The sequence below is a fragment of the Ascaphus truei genome, chromosome 13, assembly GCF_040206685.1.
Source record: "Ascaphus truei isolate aAscTru1 chromosome 13, aAscTru1.hap1, whole genome shotgun sequence".
In the NCBI taxonomy this organism is placed as follows: Eukaryota; Metazoa; Chordata; class Amphibia; order Anura; family Ascaphidae; genus Ascaphus; species Ascaphus truei.
In genome coordinates, this window is record NC_134495.1 from 9,894,857 (window position 1) to 9,916,021 (window position 21,165).

General features: G+C 45.3%; 1 protein-coding gene across 1 annotated transcript in view; it reads right to left on the reverse strand.

Annotated features, from left to right (window-relative positions):
- Positions 1 to 17,132: 17,132 nt before the first annotated feature.
- The window catches only part of LOC142464818 (uncharacterized), an 8,239-nt gene continuing 4,206 nt past the window's right edge, over positions 17,133 to 21,165 (reverse strand). The window contains exon 2 of the mRNA XM_075568413.1: positions 17,133 to 21,165. This exon is cut by the window's right edge and continues 3,640 nt beyond it. Coding sequence (XP_075424528.1) covers positions 20,067 to 21,165 — 1,099 coding nt within the window. The 3' untranslated portion in view covers positions 17,133 to 20,066.

Here is a 21,165-nt window from a genome sequence, read left to right on the forward strand (position 1 = left end):
GATATGCAGGTGATCCACATGGTTGTAGGGGTTTTCTAAATCAATGCGACATACAGTTCGCGCTAACACCCACCCGTTTCACTTCCAACAGAGCTAAGGTAGCTTATATTATTGCATTGCTGACTGGCGACGCCCTGGCGGGGGCATCCCCCACCTGGGAACTGAGACCGGAACTTACACAGAACTTTGCAGATTTCAAGAAGGAATTTCAACAAGTGTTTGATACCCCTGCTCGTAAAATGACTTCTGCTTCTTCTTTATTTCATATCTCGCAGGGGCACTGCTATAAGATCTTCGAGGGCGGAAGGCCTCTCTTGGGCGGCTAACTCATTCTTTAAGGATTCAGAGAGCCCTTGCCAGAAGGCGGTGGATAAGGCCTCGTTGTTCCAACCTGTCTCCGCAGCAATCGTCCGGAACTCCAAAGCATATCACGCCAGTGACCTCTCTGGGAAAGCCTATAACGGGGTAACTTATAGGAATTTATACGTACGTTTTATCCGTTTATCTTCATAAACGGTTCCGCATTTATTTTAACTGTATGTTCTTGTAATAATCTTTTTATATAACGGAAATAGCCGTGTGAGGCTGAGTCCATGGAAGGACAAGCAGCGCTGAGCCGTGCGGACGCTCCGTGCGGACGCTCCGTGCTGAGCCCCTGCATCCTCCATGAGGATGTCTTTAGAGGGGGCTCACGCGAGCGTCCGCAGGCGTGCTGAGGCGCTGGATTTTTCAGCCGACAGCCAAACTGTTTTTCAGGGCGCTGTCGGCTGAAAACATCCAATCAGCGCGGCGCAGAGACGTCGGTGCGTCGCGGGCGATTGGCCCAGCGACGTCACTGCCCCGCCTCCCTCAGTCTCCCCCCGCCTCCCGATTGCGCCCGCTGGCTCGCCTGCATGGGCATGAAATCGCACAGATTTCAGCAGGTGAGCCTCAGCGTCAGCGCGGTCCAGCCCTGCTACCCCTTCTATGGCCCCAGCCTGAGTCCAGTTGCGATAGTGCAGAATAAATGAGTACTTCAGTATTGGGTGGTACCTTTTTTTTATTTGGATTTTTGACCACATTTTGCTACAACAGATTTTTGTGTGCTAAGTGCATAGTTTTTCGTTAAACAGGGACCCGAGACCCTGGCAGATACATATAATTACTCATTTTGTCTGCATACTTCATGGGCGGTGGAAGTGTATTAGATTGCAATTGAGTAAGGGGTTAATATGAACTCATTTGAAGCACCTTGCGCAGAAGAAAGGTGAGTTGGCTGGAGTAGCCCTGCGTATTAACCCTGGTTTCAGATCTACGTCACGTGCTCACTTGGCTGCTGTTCCTGACAGATGGTGGGTATATGGGGACGGAGTGAGGGGAGATATTTTTTAATTTGGGGGACAAGTGGGTCAGCCAAAGAGCTGTGTGTTAACCCTTGTCCCATATGCAGGTCACATGCTCATGGATGTGTTTATTCTCTTAATCGCAGAGGTTCATCATGACGCAACAATGGAAGGATATGTATGATTCCAGCCAACGCCAATAGAGGGCGCTATCGTCAATATGCTTATAATTAGTCATTGGAATATGCAGCTAAAAACAAGTTGAATTCTACTAAGATAACAAACACGATGTAATCGTAGTCCTCTTACCTGCAATTGCCTCGACCTGGGTGTGAAACAACTCCCTTAGGATGCAAAGTTGTGTTTTGTATTTTGTGATGGAGGACGGCTCCTGCTTGTCCTAACCATGCTGCACTAATCCAAGCTCTCCACAACCGTAATAATTTGGTCTTTGAGGTGGCTTGAACGGAGAAGTCACCCCTACCTATGATTGCTTTCGTTGGTTTGGAGTCTTTATCACAGGATACTGTCTCGGTGGGTAGGTGTACAGCATGGGGCCATGTCAAGTTTTTGTAACTCACCCTGGCCTTCTGGTCAGGGGTGTTTTAAGTGACGCTCTACACTGAGCACTTACCTGTTGTGCTACGGGGGGGATATTCCGTTGTGTAATATTTGGAAGCCTTGGATTGCCATGTGCCAAGGACATTCTAAAAGAAAGGTCCATTGGAGAGCTGTTTTGCTGAAGGTAGACCTTACGTAGAACCCGACTGCACGTGTGACATAGCACGACTCGTCTTGCTGACCTTTTGTCCCGAGACCTCCTGGAAGAAGATTGTAAGCTCTTCGGAGCAGGGACTCCCTTTCCTGCACTCCTCCCTTTCATGTGTTATTTGTATTACGTGTTAATTATATGATTGTCACGTGTGTTACCGCTGTGAAGCGCTATGTACATTAATGGCGCTATATAAATAAAGACGTACATACATACACCTGGAGACAGGAGCCACGCACAATGGCCCCGAGCACTGACTTGGCAACACCATACACCTTGGGATCCATGGGGTCACAAAAATCTGACGGGATGAAGTTTAATATTAGATATCTGACAGGGGAACAGCATTATGTACATTTATGATTAATATTTAAATGTATATGTTTGACACAATTTAGCGTTTTTCTGCACGCAGGAGAATTCCACGTTCTTTTTTCACTCTTCGATGTCTGAGGAGTCGATAAGAGATTATTATAACATCCCTCATTTTCTAATGCAGGTTCATTTCCACAATACGCCCCAACGGCTGCCGGGCGCCATTCTCAGTCCCTGGGCTTCGCATGTTACACCCCACTTGACTCACGCCCGTGAGGGATTATTCCCCACCCTCCCGCTCGCTTCCTTCTCTTTACATTGTATTATTCTATTTCTGCAGACAGAAGATCTTCCAGGTTTATTCACTCCCCCCCCCCTTGCCCCCCGACTCCCCACACCACCTCCCTCCCCCAATGTTTCTGTATCAGGCAGTTGGACATGATACCAAGGTGCGGTATTGGACGAGCCTTTACATTATTGCTATAATCCACTTGATTTGATTCCCATATAGCTCTGCAAGTCATTTCCATAATGTTAAAGGTCTAAACTGGGGCGGCCAACTCCAGTCCTCAAGGGCCACCAAAAGGACAAGGTTTTCAGGATATTCCTGCTTCAGCACAGGTGGCTCATTCAGTGGCCACTGATTGACTAGCATAGGAGGCTCAATCGGCTCAATCAGTGGTGAATTGAGGCATCCGTGCTGAAACAGGGATATCCTGAAAACCTGACCTGTTGGTGCCCCTTGGGGACTGTTGTTGACCATTCCTGGTCTAAATTATCCACGCAAACAAAAACTAGCAATAACTAACTACAGCAACAACAACAAATCCTGGGGCAGATATTATTTTATTGCAAGAAACACACTTTCAACAGAATGTCACCCCAGCTTTTCCCCACTAAAAAAAAAAAATCACGCAAGTATTTTTATCTTCCGTTGGGTGCAAGAAACAAGGTGTCGCAACGTTAATAAACAGTGCATCGTCCTTCCGTCTGGAAAAGAATAAAAAGCTGATGCAGACGGCAGATACATAGCTACAGGGAAATGAAAAGAAAGGGATGTCACTTATGCTAATTTATATGCCCCAAATGACTTACACAAAATGTTCCGCAACACTTTCTTCAGGAACCTGGCGGAGAGAAGGCGACGTTAGGAGAGGATTTCAATGTCAGATTTGATAAGAACCTAGAAAAATCAAAACCAAACTTAGCTCTAGTAATCGGGTAACTTCTAGATACATTATATCTCAACGTAAACATCACGTTCAGGGGCGGGCCTTCGCCAGTCCTCAAGGGCCACCAACAGGCCAGGTATTAGGTAAATCCCCTGCTTCAGCACAGGTGCCTCAATCGTGGCTCAGTCTTCGAATGGCCAACTACAGTCCTCAAGGGCCACCAACAGGCCAGGTATTAGGGATATCCCTGCTTTAGCACAGGTGCCTCAATCAGTGGCTCAGTCAAAGACTGAGCCACCTGTGCTGAAGCAGGGATATCCTGGAAACCTACCCTGTTGGTGGCCCTTGAGGACTGGAGTTGATCACCCCTGGTCTAGCTGATGTCTGGAAGAACTGGTTTCCAGCGCAAAAGATTTGACTTTTTTTGTCCTCCCTTCCCACTCTAGAATTGAGGACATATTTGTTGATACCGGCCTGGTTCTTCTGGTCACCACAGTGAGAATCCATAACGTCACCTGGTCTGACCATGTGCACAGTGACATGCAACTAAAGGGACTTTTTTTTGCTGCCCTCTTCTCCATACTGATGGAAGTTAAACAACTCCCTACTATACAGACCAGACTTTTTAACAGAGGAACTTAACTTTTATTTATACACAAATAACAAATAATTGATTTCTCAAGCGACCTGCAGGGCTGCCCAAAAAGGAGGGCTGAGGGGAGTTATCAAGACACGAACAGATTAAAACGTTAACTTCAGTGTTCGCTTCCCCACAATCAGAATATAAACATAATCTCTCTTCTAAATGATCAAGATACATTCTGCAGTTCGGAATGCAACAAAAGACAGAACGCCCAGATGGTACATCCAATAGGAGAAATTATTTAGGTAAATACTTATGTCTCCTCAGAAGTAAGGGTCATTCAGTTAAATTCTTTGGCCAAAGCACTTGAACCTAGCCAAAGTATCCCCTCTTTTGCCGGTATTGTTTTGCACACGTGAAGGACCATTCCATTTAGACAGTTCTCCTTCCATGAGAGAGGGGTAGGGGAGCTTTTTGCAGGTGCAGCAGTGTTAGGACTTGCAAGAGAGGAGATACCAAACTTTAAATGCTTTGGCCAAATAATTTAATTAAATGACCCTCACTTAGGAAAAGAAAAACAGATCAGTATTTGACTATATAATTTGTCTCATGGGATGTCTGGGACTTTTTGTCTTTTGTTATTTAGATGAGGTCACAATCCCAGACGCGCTCCTTTTGAGACACATGTATGGGGTGGTGGATTTCGGTTCTGAGCTTGCAGGTGTTAAGAGTTCGGAATAGCCTCAAATTATGCTTAATTGATCAAACAGAAACTGCACTTCACTGGACAGGTTAAATATTCTATGTAAAGGTGAATAAACGGGATAATATGTTATCTTATAGGATCAGGAAAAAGACAACTCTAGCAACATACATACTAGCTGATCGACATCTAGATTACTCATGCACTACCCAAATGCGATTAATAAAGAGTTCTATACATTTTATTCCACATTATATGATGGAGAAAAAAAACTCTCACAATAAAAAAATCTCCCGTAAACTGGAACACTTCCGTTCATCCTGCAATTGATCCAGAGTAGGCCAGGAATACTTAGAAGTCTTGAATCAAGTGAAACTTGCAATGAAGTCCCTGAAAAGAAGGGGGCAGGATGGTCTCGTCTCGCTGGTCTCTATTACAAAACATTCTCATCGATTTTTAGCTCCATACCAAACCATTCTTTTCAACAGTATAACTAAAGGCAGCTGGGTGCTTGGAGTTAACATTGCGCTATTCCAGATAATAAAAGGAGAGTTATTAAACTAATACATCTGTTCCATAAACCCAATGATGCTTCTATTATTAGATGTGGAAAAGGCCTTCGGTTGTATGCACTGGAGATATCTCTTTAGTACACAAAGCTTTTGGCTTTGAGGGAAACTTTTTAACCCTAGTCAAGGCTCTTTGGGATTCTTCTTCTGCTACTATAAGAAGCTCTGGCTTTTCCTCAAAATCCTTAGTAAGAACTGTGAAGGATAGAATATGGGAGATCATATCTCTATGCTTTATAGAAACCACTCGTCTCCATCTTATATCTGTTTGCTGTGCTTTTTTACTAATACTGTTTTCTATCCGAGGTGACTGTGAAATTCCGCTTGCACAGACTCTCGCCCACGCCCACGCAATAAGGAAGTAGCAAAGTGACCTAAAGCCGACTGATTACAGAGAAAACGAAACATAACTTCAGAAAGCAAGGACACACGGCATTCCTGTGAAACTTGCATCAGCCGACAAGACCCCCGCCCCCATTGTGCCTTTTTTCTACTAACTAATGTAATAATTGGATAAGCTTTGCCGCATAATAGGTGTGGCATTGAATGATTGGCTAGTGTTAGCCTACTTTGATATAAATAGATTGTAATACAAAAACTCGGAAGTTCCTGTGTTGCCCCCGGGGATAACGCATGTACTGAGATTGAAGCTGAACCTGGTGTCAGAGTCTTTCTTAGTGAGCTAGCGCATGCATGATTGAATTTGGAGCAAGTGACTGAAGAGAGAGAGACCCTGATATAGTGAGATTCACGACCTCATTATTTGGCGCCCAACGTGAAAGGGGGGGGGGGAGCGTGACTCCGGCTCACCACGAGAGACTGACCTGTCGCTGATTTTGCTGCAGAGACCGTGACACACCGAACCGAGGACTGATCACCCTCATTGTCAAGGTAAGCTCTTGCATACAATTTGTGTGTTATCTTGCCTATGACAAGTCGGTGGGTTGCTGCCTAGGTAGTATAATCTGTTTAGGTCTTTCACTCACGTTGATGTGATACAACGGTGTGATCTTTAGAGTCGCGCTCTGTTTGGAACTGTTAAAAATATCATACTCTTCAGTTGCTTGTGGTCACCTATAAGTTGCTAAATTGTACGAATGTTTACATGTTATATATGCTAGTCAGTGCCGCAAGTGGGAGCCCGAAGTGGAGTGGGATTTTTGTCGGCTGACTGGAGTTCGTATATGTAGGTGTATTAGTGCATTAGTGTTGGGAATTTAGGTGACCGAGTGGGTGGTAATGGGAGATAGATTGCGGGTTGTCTGATTGATTTTCTGATAAGTAATTGCAAAATCCCTGAATGAGAGTGCAGGCTGTCAGCCCAGTAAAGGGGAACAGGACAGGCACCGAGAAGTGCAGGCTGTCAGCCCAGTAAAGGGGAACAGGACAGGCACTGATGCTCTGAGGGCGGTAACCTGAAAAAGTGGTTCCCTCGAGACGTAGAAATAGTACTCTGTCTCCGGTACCGGGTGTCTGGGGTCAGGGACCCAGCGTCTGAGGGCGGTAACCTAAAAGTGGTTCCCTCGAGACGGTGACACAGGACCGGCCACGATATATTAGTGGGACGAACAGAGAATTCAGAGATGTTGCACTTATTTAAGAAAAAACATGTGTTGCCCACAGGGGCACAGACAGCACTAGATTTAGTCCGCACTCGAGAAGGAAAGAAATATACCAAACATGCTACTAAGCTATATAAACTGGCTGGAGTCCCGTCCTCGGGGAGATTGCAACCCAGTCTATGGTCTAAAATAATAACTGAATCCCGGGGAACGCTGGAAGACAAGGGTCTCCTAGAAATGTAAATTGTTGTTTAAAATATTGGATTTACCCTCTACGGGAAGGTTGCAACCAAAAATGTTGAAAGATAGAATCCAGGCATGTAAAGGAATGTTGAAAGATGGAGGATTGTGGGAGAATGCTGAGAAATTTTTGAGTGTGGCTATTGAGCTTCAAAAGGAAGGTTTCACTGAAATAGAATGTGGAGGGAAAGATAAGAAAAGTTACTGTTATATGAAAGTACCCGAAAGTGACAAAACTACACCTTCTACCCCTAAAGTTGACCCTCCCCCTCCATATCCTCAAAATAGTCAGAAAAGTCCTGAGGTGAGATGAAGGAAGAGTTAGTGAGGGTTAGACTTGTGAGTGTTGATTAATGGAGAGAAATAGGTGTGTGTAGCTGGAGAAAGGACAGAATTGCAACAGGATAGCATAAATTTGTAGTGAATGAAGTCAGTGAAACTATAAAAGTTCAAACAGAAGGCATTAAAAAGAACTGAGTGGAGGGAGATAGCATGAGCGTGTGAAGTTATTTGTGTGTTAAGAAGTTATATGAACCTCAGCTATATAAAAGCCTGTTGGTTAATTTTTGAAAGGTCATAAAAAATGTAGTTCTTAGGGCTCTGGATAAAGCTCCATGTATTTAAACTTTAAGAAAAAGTTCCAATCCAATAATTATTATTTTTGAGGAAGAAGCCGTGGTGTACCTTTATCTTATCTTTTCAGGGTCAATTGGCGAAATGCCCAGAAACAAGATGGCTCTTTGCCCGGAAACAAGTCTTATAGAAAATATTTTTTCTTTAGTCAGATGAATATGCAGAGTGTCTTTAAAATTATAAAGCTGACCATGTGCTCAGCACTGTGCAAAGAGATTATATAGAGCAAGACATTAGTGTGAAGTCTTATACAAAATCATTTGTCTATTAACTGAATATGTGATGTATGTTATAACTTTTAACCATTTATTTTTTCCAAAGGTGTCCGTAAGCAGTGGTTATTGTATAAATTGCTGTTTAATCTAGAATGGGTTTGCCAGGAAGTGGTGAATTTGGGAGTCACCTCTCATTTGTGGGTGTGTCGTGTGTATAGGGTTAAATACAGGGGATACATCGTTGCAAAAGCAGTTACATAAGTGAATAAGGTATGCATTATGTAGAAGGCATTTCAATTTTTTTAGCAGAATCGTTACAGTGGAGTGTTTGGGGTAAAAGCCAGATAGGGATTGGCTAGGGAAATTTGTATGGGTAAAATAATTGCTTAAATTGGGAGGGAATATTTTTCCATAACAGTGGATAGTATTGGGAAAAGGGATATTGGCCTGTAGTTTGAGACAGTGTTTTTTGTCCCCACTTTTGAAGATTGGGACAAACTCTGGTAGTTTCCCAGGTCTTAGGGATATGGCCTGCAGACAGGATAGAATTAATTATGGAAACAAGTGGTTAGCAAAACATGAGGCCCTAAAGTTTCAGGAACTTAGATTGTATCAAAGTCAGGTTCACATTGGCTACTTAGTTTTAATTTGAGGAATGAATTAGGAACATTAATAGGGAATACCTCTGTCTATATGTGGATGCTAAGACAGGAGTAAACACATTGATACAAGAATTTATTCCTAGGTATAAATTATCTCCCTATGAGACACATATGGGATGACTTATGACTATCAGCAGTCCAAAGGAACGAATTAAGGACCATGTTATTGGTAATAAAACAATAAGTTGTATGCAACTAATACATTTTTTTGAGTCTCTCTAGGCATAAGGTATGATAAAAGTGCACCTACACGTGACGGAGTTAAAGGTCAAGTAGTTCCTAAACAAGCATGCTCTTCATCCCAGGTGGAAAAGGCCTAAAGTAACCACCAATACAGCAAAGTCAAAGCGGCAGAGTCATTTTCCTGGACCCAAAGTACAGTAAAGCTCGTTCCAGTTCCACCAAACGTTCCAGCGACATCAAAGACCAGAGTCACCTAAAGCACAGCCGCATCAAGTTAACGTCTTGCCGAGTCAAAACTCTAACCGTTAACCAACGAGGAAAATAAGACACCAGGCTAAGGCCAGGTTTTATCAGAACATTTCATTTTTTCAGAGACTCAATATTTTTATTCTTTAGAGTGTGTTAAGTTAGAAATTTAAGGTGTATGTAGAATTGAGCCTTGATGGGAGGATTGGTTTCCTGGAAGCGTGGCTTGTGAAAGCTCTTGTATGTGTTTTGGCAGTACTCTTCACTCTCTATGTATGTGTCATGTGCAGCAAAACTTTGATCCAGAAGTGTGTTGCACCTCCACCGAAAGGAGGGGGTCACCCAGGGGCGTGTGTCAGCCACAAGGAAAGGATCATAAGTCAGCCATGTTGACCCATCGCAGACATTGTCTGTTCTGATATTCTGAGTGAATGATGTATACAATGCGTGCAGGGTGAGGATCATGCATTCGCTTCCACAGATACCAAACCCCCTCAATTCTCAGTAATAGAATGATTGTGATGATTCTGAAAAGCTAAGAACAGGTTCAGATTAGGCTTATGGCCTTACAAAACAGAATTGCTTTAGACTATGTTTTAGCTTAAAAAGGAGGGGTATGTGTTTGATTAAAGACAATGTTGTGTTTATATTTCAGATCAGTGTAGCAATGTGCAGCATGAACTAGATTAAATACAAGAGATTCAAAAGAGGGTTACAAAGGGAAGTGACAGATTATCACCCTTGGGGTTAGGTGAATGGCTTAGATCACTTGGAGCAAATTTTTTTTGAATGTTTTGATGTGTTTGGGAGTGTTACTTGTTGTCATATATGTGTGTGTCACGTGTTGCAAAGGTATGATCCACAGGTGTGCGACCCCCTCCCCCATTCGGATGCCACTCTTTACAGATGCCAGAAAACAGCAGTACCGTGAAGAAAGAAGATGCCGACCACAGTTATTCAATTCATCAAAAGACATATTGGCCGCAGCGCCTTACGAGACTATGACAGTGAAGGGCACGCGCCCTTGTCCTCTGAGTTATCCCTGGACTATCATCATGAACTTAATTCTCAAAAGCTATGTTTTAAGAATAAAAAGGGAGGGAGTGACAAAGTGAGAATATGACGTAAGGGAGGGGGGTCTGACATAACAGCACTGGGATCTAAGCAACCATTTTGAGTCAGCATCCATCTTAGGTGCCTGATATTGTCTATTGTCTGTATGAAAGTTGGAATGAATGTTAGTTTAAAATACATTTTTTCTTCTGAAGTTCCAATTGATATTGAGCGGTTCAGCTAAGCCAAAAACCTTGAGAACAAGAGCAATGTGCCAATGTTATGAAAATATGCCATTACAAAAACGAGAGAACATAAGACCAGTCCATTATAGTACTCTGGAGTGACAGGGGTGACCAATCAAGTTCCCAGACCCTAGTTTGTTTTTCGGTAGGGAAGGGACTCCTTGTGTATGTTCTGTAGGTCTTCGAGTTTAGCGAGCAAGCAGTTGTCGGGGATGAGAGAAGCTCATGAACAGCCGACCAACACCCTCAGGTAGTTTTTCTAAGGTTAAGATTAGTCATAGGGAAAGTATATCCTTTTTGGTTTAGTTTTTTAATACTTTTATAAGATTATGTTTGTCTCGTGGTTTCTAGGGGGGACTGTGAAGGATAGAATATGGGAGATCATATCTCTATGCTTTATAGAAACCACTCGTCTCCATCTTATATCTGTTTGCTGTGCTTTTTTACTAATACTGTTTTCTATCCGAGGTGACTGTGAAATTCCGCTTGCACAGACTCTCGCCCACGCCCACGCAATAAGGAAGTAGCAAAGTGACCTAAAGCCGACTGATTACAGAGAAAACGAAACATAACTTCAGAAAGCAAGGACACACGGCATTCCTGTGAAACTTGCATCAGCCGACAAGACCCCCGCCCCCATTGTGCCTTTTTTCTACTAACTAATGTAATAATTGGATAAGCTTTGCCGCATAATAGGTGTGGCATTGAATGATTGGCTAGTGTTAGCCTACTTTGATATAAATAGATTGTAATACAAAAACTCGGAAGTTCCTGTGTTGCCCCCGGGGATAACGCATGTACTGAGATTGAAGCTGAACCTGGTGTCAGAGTCTTTCTTAGTGAGCTAGCGCATGCATGATTGAATTTGGAGCAAGTGACTGAAGAGAGAGAGACCCTGATATAGTGAGATTCACGACCTCATTAGAACGACACTAGGCAGGGTTGTCCACTTTTGCCACTTTTGTTTTTTCTCTCAGTTCGAGGCTGTGGCAATAGGGATTAATCCTCATATTTAGTATCAATTAAGTCTCTTCACAAATGACATTTTATTAACCTTAATCAAGCCTCTGATAACTATGACGTGGAGAATACATCGTCACGTTGTATCGCTGTCAGGATGCAAAGGCAAAAGCTTATGGAGACTGATGGAGGGAACTCCTATACGATTTGACCGAGACAGGACCCGGAAAAAAAAGTGCCTTTAGCCATTTCTGGGCTTTACCTAACTCCGTTCTGCTTTAGATCTGGAGCTGTTTTATGATTTTTGATGTATAACTTGCAAAGTGAACATTGGTGGTATTGTGTTTAATACACTACTTACACGCTAACCCTGTATGCACTCTCTTTTAATTTCCATCATTCAGTTTTTACATCCTCACTGTTTAAAAGGCAGAGGATCCTGATCCAAGTGTCTATTTTTGGAGATTTTCTCTCATCTGCCTGAGGATTATTTTGAATAACAGCTGAGACTCATTCAGTAAAGGGCCTGCAAATTGTTGCCAAATCAGCCACACAAACTCTCACACTTCCCTCGCGGTCTAATAATGCTTCAAAAAAACATACTAGAATCTTAACCTCCCCCCCCCCCCCCCCAAACCAATATTTTCTAATAATTTGTAAACATTTTCTGTCCACTAATAACAATAACGATGCCTGCAAGAACTGCTTTCCATCACATGTTTTACGTCAATAGATTCCACTCTCCATTTGGGGGGTGTGGGGGGGGGGGGGGGGCAATGAATGCAGCTAATACTTGATCAACAACAGGAAGGGATTTTTATTATGTATGTGAAGTCAGGCCAAACCATGCTGGGCCCACGGTGCTGCAGAGATGATTGAAAAGATTCAGAGAACTATAGCTGGTAGTTACTGAAAGGGACACGTGGGATAGATTCACTGAGCGTGGGATTAACTGCTATTGACTTTCATCAGGTGCGAAAAAAAACCCCCGCATGGGACCTTAGTGAATCCCAGTGATAATATATTCAGGAGGGTGTTACAATTCCCCGTGCCATGTTAATTGTACTGGAAAATGGCTCTACCATGGTCTAGCAAATGCATTATATTAAAATTCTTTTTGTATTTGATTCTTACCCTATTGTAATAGTGATGTAAATTGAATTTTTCTGACAAAAGCGTCTCTGATCCAGCTGCCTGTGTGTATCTTTTTTTGCATCTCACCATCCCTTTACAAAGAGCTTCACTACTGTATTAGGTGCAGGCAGCAAAATAACATGAGATGTAATAGGCCATCGGAATATTCGCTTCAAACATAGTGAACATTAGGGAAAGGAGTCCCTGCCCCGAAGAGCTCACAATCTAAGTGGTATATAGGGAGATCTTACAGAGGCAGTGGGAGGATTGGGTACGTGTGTATGCAAGGGGTGAAGAACTTGGTATCTACTGAAATGCTTATGTAGCCCCGGTCTTATTTTGCCTCCAGAGACCCCCTCCGTGATTGCCGAGCGATCGCGGGTGCCGCCGGAGGCAGCGACGGACCCGCCGGCACAACGCAAAGGTGGGGGCCGGAGCAGGGAGCGCTCCGAGTCCCCGGAGTCTCTGCGGCGTACCCGGCTAGCGGGGGCCGCCATGACAGGTTGCGCGAGCGTGCGCATTGGTCGCGCAGGCGCAGTAAGGGTAGCGCACGCGGTCCCAATGCTAAAGAAGCCCTGAGTGGACTACAATTCCCAGCAGCCTCTGGGGATTGCCCTTTCACCCACATCACGTGCAGCCAGCCAGCAAATAGGGTTTTGCAGCTTCTCCTGTGGAGGAAGGCTACAATGTTGCGGGACCACGTTTGGCAGTTGAAGCTGGGAGCAGAAAGGGGGAGGAAGGGTGTAGGGAGTAAGTGGCTCCTACACCAGGTAAGGTAGTTCCCCAGATCCCAGGCAGGCCCCAATCCCCACCAGGGTAGGGGGTAGGTACTGAGGGACGGCCCCTAGGTTAGGGACTCTGCCCTTAGGAGTGAGTGTGCAGTCTTGTCAGTGTCACGGCTGGTAGTGCTGTGAGCGCTGACAAGTAGGCACAGTGTGTGAGTGCAGTGGGTTGCTGCAGGTTCAGTGTGAGTGTAGTGCGGTTGCTGCAGAGGTTAGGGAGAAGTTAGTCAGAGGGGACCTGGGTGGTGAAGAGAGAGGTAGTGTGGGTGCAGGGGGTCAGTGACCCACCTGCATAGGACAGGCTACCCCGTAGGCCCCTAGGAGTGTTCCCTGAAGTCACCCAAGGTTGCTGTGCTGCAGGGACGGCCTATAGTAGTAGCGAACATCACCCTTACTGAGTACCAGCTAGGGACAAAGGGACAAGCGTGCGGAGCAGGTTTGCTGGCGAGTCGTCTGGGACCAGACGGCTGGACATTGAGACCCAGGAGGCAGACCGCTGATTCGTCTGACCCTTTGCGAAGAGGTACCGGTCACCGCCGTGACCGGAAGGTACTATAACATCAAGTGCACCAACACCGGTCAACAGGCGCTGATCCCGTCTTAGGCTAAACTCTTTAGGAACACTGAGCGAGTGGTTAAAGAACTGAGCCTATACCATCACTTTAATATATATGGACACGGTGTGTGGGGCACGCGGTGAGGGGACGAAGGCGTTGCTCCTGATGAGAGTGACCGAGCCACTATGGTTACACGTTAAGGTTATATTGCTATAATATAGAGTGATAAGGTTCCGTGCAATATCATATAGTAAAACTGGTTGCATATATATATATGTGTGTATGTATTTCTTGCCCAGGGGAATCTCACATCACGGGGATCCTGGGTAAGTGGAGGCGCTGCGCTAGGTAAGTGTATAAGTGTTACCCCAGGCTCCCAGCTAGCGGAGGCTCAGATCTCCTGGAGCCGCAGGTGTTGTACAGCGACCAGTAGTTCCTTTGGGAGGGTTCAGAAAAAGGGCTACACTTAATTAAAGAGGTGCGTTTTGAGAAGGGTCTTGAGGGTGGGGAGAGGAGGTGCTGGGAGAATATTGAGGGGACATTCCAGAGGTGTGCGGCAGTGAGTGAGGGAGGTTTTAAACGTGGAAGGGATTTGGCTCTCAAAAGGGGTAGTCGGAAGACATCCTTGAGCAGAACGCGAGAGTCGGGATGGTGCATAGTGAGAAATTGGGGCTTAGATGTAAGGAGGAGCAGAGGAGTGTAAAGCCTTAAAAGAGAACATTTTGTAAGTAATACAGGATTTAATAGGAAGCCAGGAGAGGGATTTCAGCGGGAGAGACGCCGAGACAGATTTAGGAGAGCGTAAAGTGATCCTAGCAGCAGCGTTTGGGATAGATTGTAAGGGGGAAAGGGTGAGAGGCTAGGTAGTAAAAGGTTACAATAGTCAAGATGGGAGAGAATAAGGTCGTGGGGTAGGCCGAGGCCATGCTAGGCGCGCGCGTGATGGAGTGCGTGACGCGCGCGCGCCTGCAGCAGAGGGGATTTGTGGCCTATGGGGAGGCGTGGCGCAGGCGTGTCTGTGACATCACGGAGCTGGTTCGCCTTCATTTGCGGGACCGCTCACATGACCCGGCTGACCGCGCCTTCGCCACCTGCGCACGCGTGGTCTATGGCCGTCCTCACTGAGGCACAGCCTTTTGTTCACAGCGCACTCGTGCCAAGCATGGACGTGGCGTTAGAATTTGTGCCCCCAGTACTCGTGTAACTTGCTGTTGCCCCGGCCTTGGGCTGTCCTTTGCAGTCAGAGAGGGGGGCACTGCTGCACTGTTCCTGACAGGGACACTAAACTCAGCCATTCTGTTTCCCAGAAGCCATTGCGGCTGCCTTGGCACATTAATTTTTGCAGCCAACGGGCTTTGGCATGAGGAGAAAGCCATGACTAATAACGGAGCCACACAATATGAACTGAAGTCAGTGAGGGGAAAGGGGGGTTTCTGAGCAACCAGAACCCCTCTTCTGATTTCTGCACTTCTATAGCTTCGTCAGGAGGTGCGAAACACGTAGAGGTCATGAGAGGTCACCCTAACGCGCTGTGCTGATTGGCTGAGGCAGTAGCTGCTCACCAGGAAGTTCGGGCTGCTAGTGTCATCTCCGCGGCTGGTGCGATCTGGACGTTTTTGCTCCAGCAAGCGGCTCCAGCTCGCGCTTCTACGGTGAGTGCCTGCCCCCCCCTTTTCAGCTTTTGGCCCAGCGACTGTATTTCTGTACATGCTGTGCAGATCAATATTGCCTCACGGGTCTGTGTTACCTTAGGGTTTCAATATGAGTGTGAGTGTATGCTCTTGCACTAGGGCGGTTTTCATACCGCCTGTTTGTTGTGTGTTTTTATGTATGGCCTATTAGACTTTTTTATTTACCCAATAAATATTTTATTATTGAATAGAGGCTTTATTTCAAGTTAAACTTCATTCGCGTTCATTCGCTGGTCACTAATCCCCAGTGCGCTGCGTGTTTAAAAAGCACACGCCTTAATACTGTATATTAAAAGTAAACAACAGCACCATTTCAAATATTGTTTCCATCTATAATTCAGAAAGACTGTCTTATACGTGTTATTGTTTCAATGTGGTCCACACTACCTATCGGTGGCCAGCAGTTCTTGATGCCGAATGCCCAGAGCTCATAGCAGTACAGTCTTACACAGGAGCAGATATTGTAAAGAAAGGGCATTTGTGGCAAAGTATTGGGACACAATAATAAAAATACCCACTTGGACGGGATGGATGATGTGACAAACTCAAGGTTTATTCTATTGCAAAATACATAGGGATTCAACATTCTGACCACCATTACTGTTTAGGTCACGCCCCCTGCGCCTCTGATCGCTGCTAACAGACCGCAGATCGCGGTTGTCAGCTGTGCATGCACCGTCAGAACGCATGGGGCGCATGCAGCAGCAGCCTCCAGCGGGACCTTAGCCTTAGGTGGGGCGAGAGGGTGCTTGGTGTATACTGAGTGTGAGGGAGTTCCACAGGTCAGGGGCGGTGGGGGAAAGGGTTTAAGGTGAAAGTGAGCAGTAGCAGTGATAAGGATTGAGAAGAGTTAGTTACGGGTTGAGCGCAGGAGACGAGCAGGGGCATAACGAGAGATCAAAGCCGATTATGTAGGAAGGAGCAGATGAGTGGAGAGCCTTAAAGGTAAAGAGGAGAACTTTGTAGGTGATCCGAAATTTGATGGGAAGCCAGGAGGGGGATTTAAGGAGGGGATGAGCAGAGACTGTTTTGGGAGAAAGTCAAATTATTCTAGCAGCAGAATTTTGGATTGACTGCAAGGGAGAGAGGTCCCAGAACAGAGGCAGGAGGTCACGCCAACAGACAGATCGACAGAAGACGAAGACACGTTGGCAACAGAGACAGAGAATGTGCGATGGGAGAGGTGGGATGAGAACCAGGATGGGGCTTTGTTGCGGATACTAAGAGAGTTTAGAATATGAAGGAGAAGAGGCTGGTCGACAGTATCGGAGGCAGAGAGATCGAGTCGGATTAGTAGGGAATGTGACCACGGGACATGGCTTCACGTAGATCATTGGCTATTTTAGTGAGCACAGTCTCTGTTGAGTGAGCTGTACCAAAGCCAGACTGTAACGGGTCCAGCAGGGCACGGGAAGTACGGGTCGGTCATACGGGAAAACACGAGACGTTCTAGCAGCTTGGAGGCAAAAGGCAGGAGGGATACAGGGGGGCAGTTAGTAAGGCCCGTCGGGTCTAGGTTTTTTTTGAGAATAGGTGTGACCACCGCATGCTTTAAAGGAAGAGGGGAAAGTGCCAGAGGACGGGGTGGAGTTGAAGATGTGGGTGAGAGTGGGAACTAAGACAGGAGTAAGAGGTCTGATAAGTTACTTGTGAGGGGATGGGATCGAGAGGGCAGGTGGTAGTGGGAGAAGAGAAACTCAGCTGAGAAACTTCCAACTCTGTCATTTATTTATTTATTCAATGTTTTACCAGGAAGTAATACAGTGAGAGTTACCTCTCGTTTTCAAGCATGTCCTGGGCACAGAGTTATGATGACAAATACATGGTTACAAATACATAGTTACATTAAGTGAACAGGGTTACACATTATACACAGGAGAAAATGAGTCAAGAGTGGAAGATTTAGGTAGAAGCAGAAAGGGGGGAGGGGACAGAAGGGATCTCCTTTTGGATATCATCCACCTTGCCTTTAAAGTGGTTGGTGAATGTTTGAGGAGAAGTGAAGGAAGAATAGGAGGAGAAATTCGGAAGAGGGAGTTAGATACAGAGAAAAGATGGGCGTGGATTGCATTTATGAGTGTTGATGAGTGAAGGAAAAGTAGTGTTGTTTGGCCTTAGAGAGAGCAGAATTAAAACAGGAGAGGAGAGATTTCCTCCATAGGCGTTCATAGAAGCGAGTGCGAAGGGCGCGTGCTTGTGAATTTAGCCACGGCTGTTGGTTAGAGGAACGGGTGTGTCAGAGCCGACAAGGGGCATCAAGAGGAGGAAAGAATCGAGTTGTAAAGTTTGTCAGGTTCAGAGGAAGAAGAGAGTTTAGTATTTAGGGTAGATGCCAGAGCAGAGAGGTCAATTGAGCGGAGGTCTCGAGAGTAGCGAGTACAACAGGTAGGAGGGGAGTGAGTGGTGGTGAATGGTAGGAGGTGATGGTCAGAGAGCGAAAGGCAGGAGACAGGGAAATCAGACGGGGAACAGTTTTTAGTCAATACCAGGTCTGCTTATAGTGACCATCCTTGTGGGTGCTGGAATTTGTCCATTGGTGGAGGCCAAAGGAGGAAGCTATGGAAAGAAGGCGAAACACCCAGGAGACTGATAGATCATTAATATGACAGCTGCAGCCCCCCCCCAGTAATATTATAGGAGAGTCAGAGGAGAGAAAGAAGGAATGCCAGGATTCAAAGTCAGAGATAAGTTATATCAAGAAGCGCAAAACTAAAGCAAAACATGCTTCTCTGTGCAGCTTTAAATAAACGATATCTAGAATATCGTGTAAAAGTGTTGGTGGAAAAATATAAAGTGCAATAGAGTGCTGGCACACAATGAACTTATACTAAGATTGACCCAGTGAAAGTGGTTAAGTGAACAAATCACTCACATATGTCTGCATAAAGATGATCTGATCACGCGTGACTCTCTCTTAAAAAACAAAGAGGAGTACAGTACATAGCATAATACAGTTTTAATGCACAAATTATTAGATTCAAGGAGGGTGGACACACTCACATTCTCCCGACAAGTAAATCACAATGAGTGCTTTAAGGGCACACTCTCGCCACTCTGGGACTTGCCTCTGGAACCGAAAGAGTCACGGTGTAAGTCCCCGTTTGCCGCCAGGATACTGCGATCCACGTTGTTCAATGGCGACCGTCAGCACGTCCGCGTCTGCGCACGCAGCAGGATACGGTGGCTCACGAGGGACTGGACTCTTCCTCACCAGCTATGGAGTCTTCAGAGGGCCAAAAACCCTACGCGTTTCGCCTACTTTCCAGTTTGGCTTCCTCAGTGGTTGTGGATGATTCTAATCTGCCCTTGTCTGATATATATGTGCACACTAATTGAAAACTGTCCAATCAGAGAGTGAGCTAGGGGTGTTGTCCCACTGACCTCTAATTGGATCTCAAGTGGTTTTTACAATGACTGGCATAGAAAATGCATATGCTCACAGGGGAATTAGATTAACTCATTAATATACAATGTTTATTACAAACAGTTTTAAACAAATAATATTAAAATCCTAATTTATATAACATAAATTAATGTCATATAGTATTAAATTAACATATTACCCTATAAAAAAAAATTAGCTAACTGAACCAGAATAATAAATCACTAAAAGACAAAAAAGAGACAAGTGTTAAAAGCCACATAGAGGTTAAATTGCCAGATTATGAAGGGAAACCGTTAATATGACAGCTGTAGCCCCCCAGTAATATTATAGGAGAGTCGGAGGAGAGAAGGAACGCCAGGATTCAAAGTCAGAGAGAAAGGTGGAGATTGTGGATACCCGCAGCACACCTTCCAGCGAGGTATCTTGCAGCATGGAAAGTGTAATATGGAGCAGTACTTGCAAGACACACTTGCTTAAAGAAGCATATGAATAGCACTGTGGATATTCTGAACACATGATACATTTAAGCTTGGCCCCCTGCAGACGCACTTACCAGAACTCCCTCCTACTGTCTCTGTACGTTCTCACTACCTACCAATTAGACTGTAAGCTCCTCGGGGCAGGGACTCCTCTTCCTTAATGTCTAAAGCACTTATTCCCATGATCTGTTATTTATATTATCTGTTATTTATTTGATTACCACATGTATTACTGCTGTGAAGCGCTATGTACATTAATGGCGCTATATAAATAAAGACATACAATACAGTACTGCGTATTAAACACGAGCCTCAGTGTAAGGCTCTCCAGTGTGATTTCCTTAATGTAAAGCACAGTGAGTATTCCAGCTGGATTTCCCAGACTCCTCTGCAGCACTCACATGTCTGAGCGGTGACGGGACACTCCCAGGCTATGGAATACTGACACCTTTAGCTCTTTATTAGACACGTTTTTTCCCCCCGTGGCAGGGACGTGACATTCCTGGGGGTTGGTGACAGAGTGGAGCTGCAGCAGTGGCACTTGTCTGACACAGTGAATCCGACCTTCAGGCCTCAGCGTCCGCCTTTCCTGATTTAACCCTGTCACTGCTGCAGGGGCCTGCAATGTCTTGCTCTGCTGTGAGTTACACATGCCACTGGCAGGGAAAGGGTTTCCTGCCAACCGCCTGGAAAGCCAGAAACAGACACAATAAATATCACTTTGTGAAGGAAACAATGTGAGGACATGTGAAGAAGAGACCTGTGAGTTTTGGGGAGCTCTGTACACGTGAAGAAGAGACCTGTGAGGTTGGGAAGACCCGTACATGTGAAGAAGAGACCCATGAGGTTGGGAAGATCCGAACATGTGAAGAAGAGACCTGTGGGGGTTGGAAAGCTCTGTACATGTGAAGAAGAGACCTGTGAGGTTTGGGAAGATCTGTACATGTGAAGAAGAGACTTGTGAGGTTTGGGAAAGCTCTGTACATGTGAAGAAGAGAAATGTGAGTTTTGGGAAAGCTCTGTACATGTGAAGAAGAGACCTGTGATGTTTGGAAACTCTACATGTGAAGAAGAGACTTGTGAGGTTTGGGAAGCTCTGTACATGTGAAGAAGAGACCTGTGAGGTTTGAGGAGCTCTGTACACGTGAAGAGTCCTGTGTGGTTGCGAAAGCTCTGTACACACGACAAAGAGACCTGTAAGGTTTCAAAAGCTCTATACACGTGAGGAGGCCCATCCATGTAGAAAACTATTTTAAGAAGAAACCTGTGGGGTTTGAGAAGCTCTGTACATGTGAAGAAGAGACTTGTGAGGTTTGGGAATCTCTGTACACGTGAAGAAGAGATCTGTGAGGTTTGAGAAGTTCTGTACACGTGAAGAAGAGACTTGTGAGGTTTGGGAATCTCTGTACACGTGAAGAAGAGACCTATGTGGTTGGGAAAGCTCTGTACATGTGAAGAAGAGACCCGTGAGGCTGGGAAGATCTGAACATGTGAAGAAGAGACTTGTGAGGTTTGGGAATCTCTGTACACGTGAAGAAGAGACCTGTGTGGTTGGGAAGATCTGAACATGTGAAGAAGAGACCTGTGAGGTTTGGAAAGATCTGAACACGTGAAGAAGAGACCTGTGAGGTTTGAGAAGCTCTGTACATGTGAAGAAGAGACTTGTGAGGTTTGGGAATCTCTGTACACGTGAAGAAGAGAC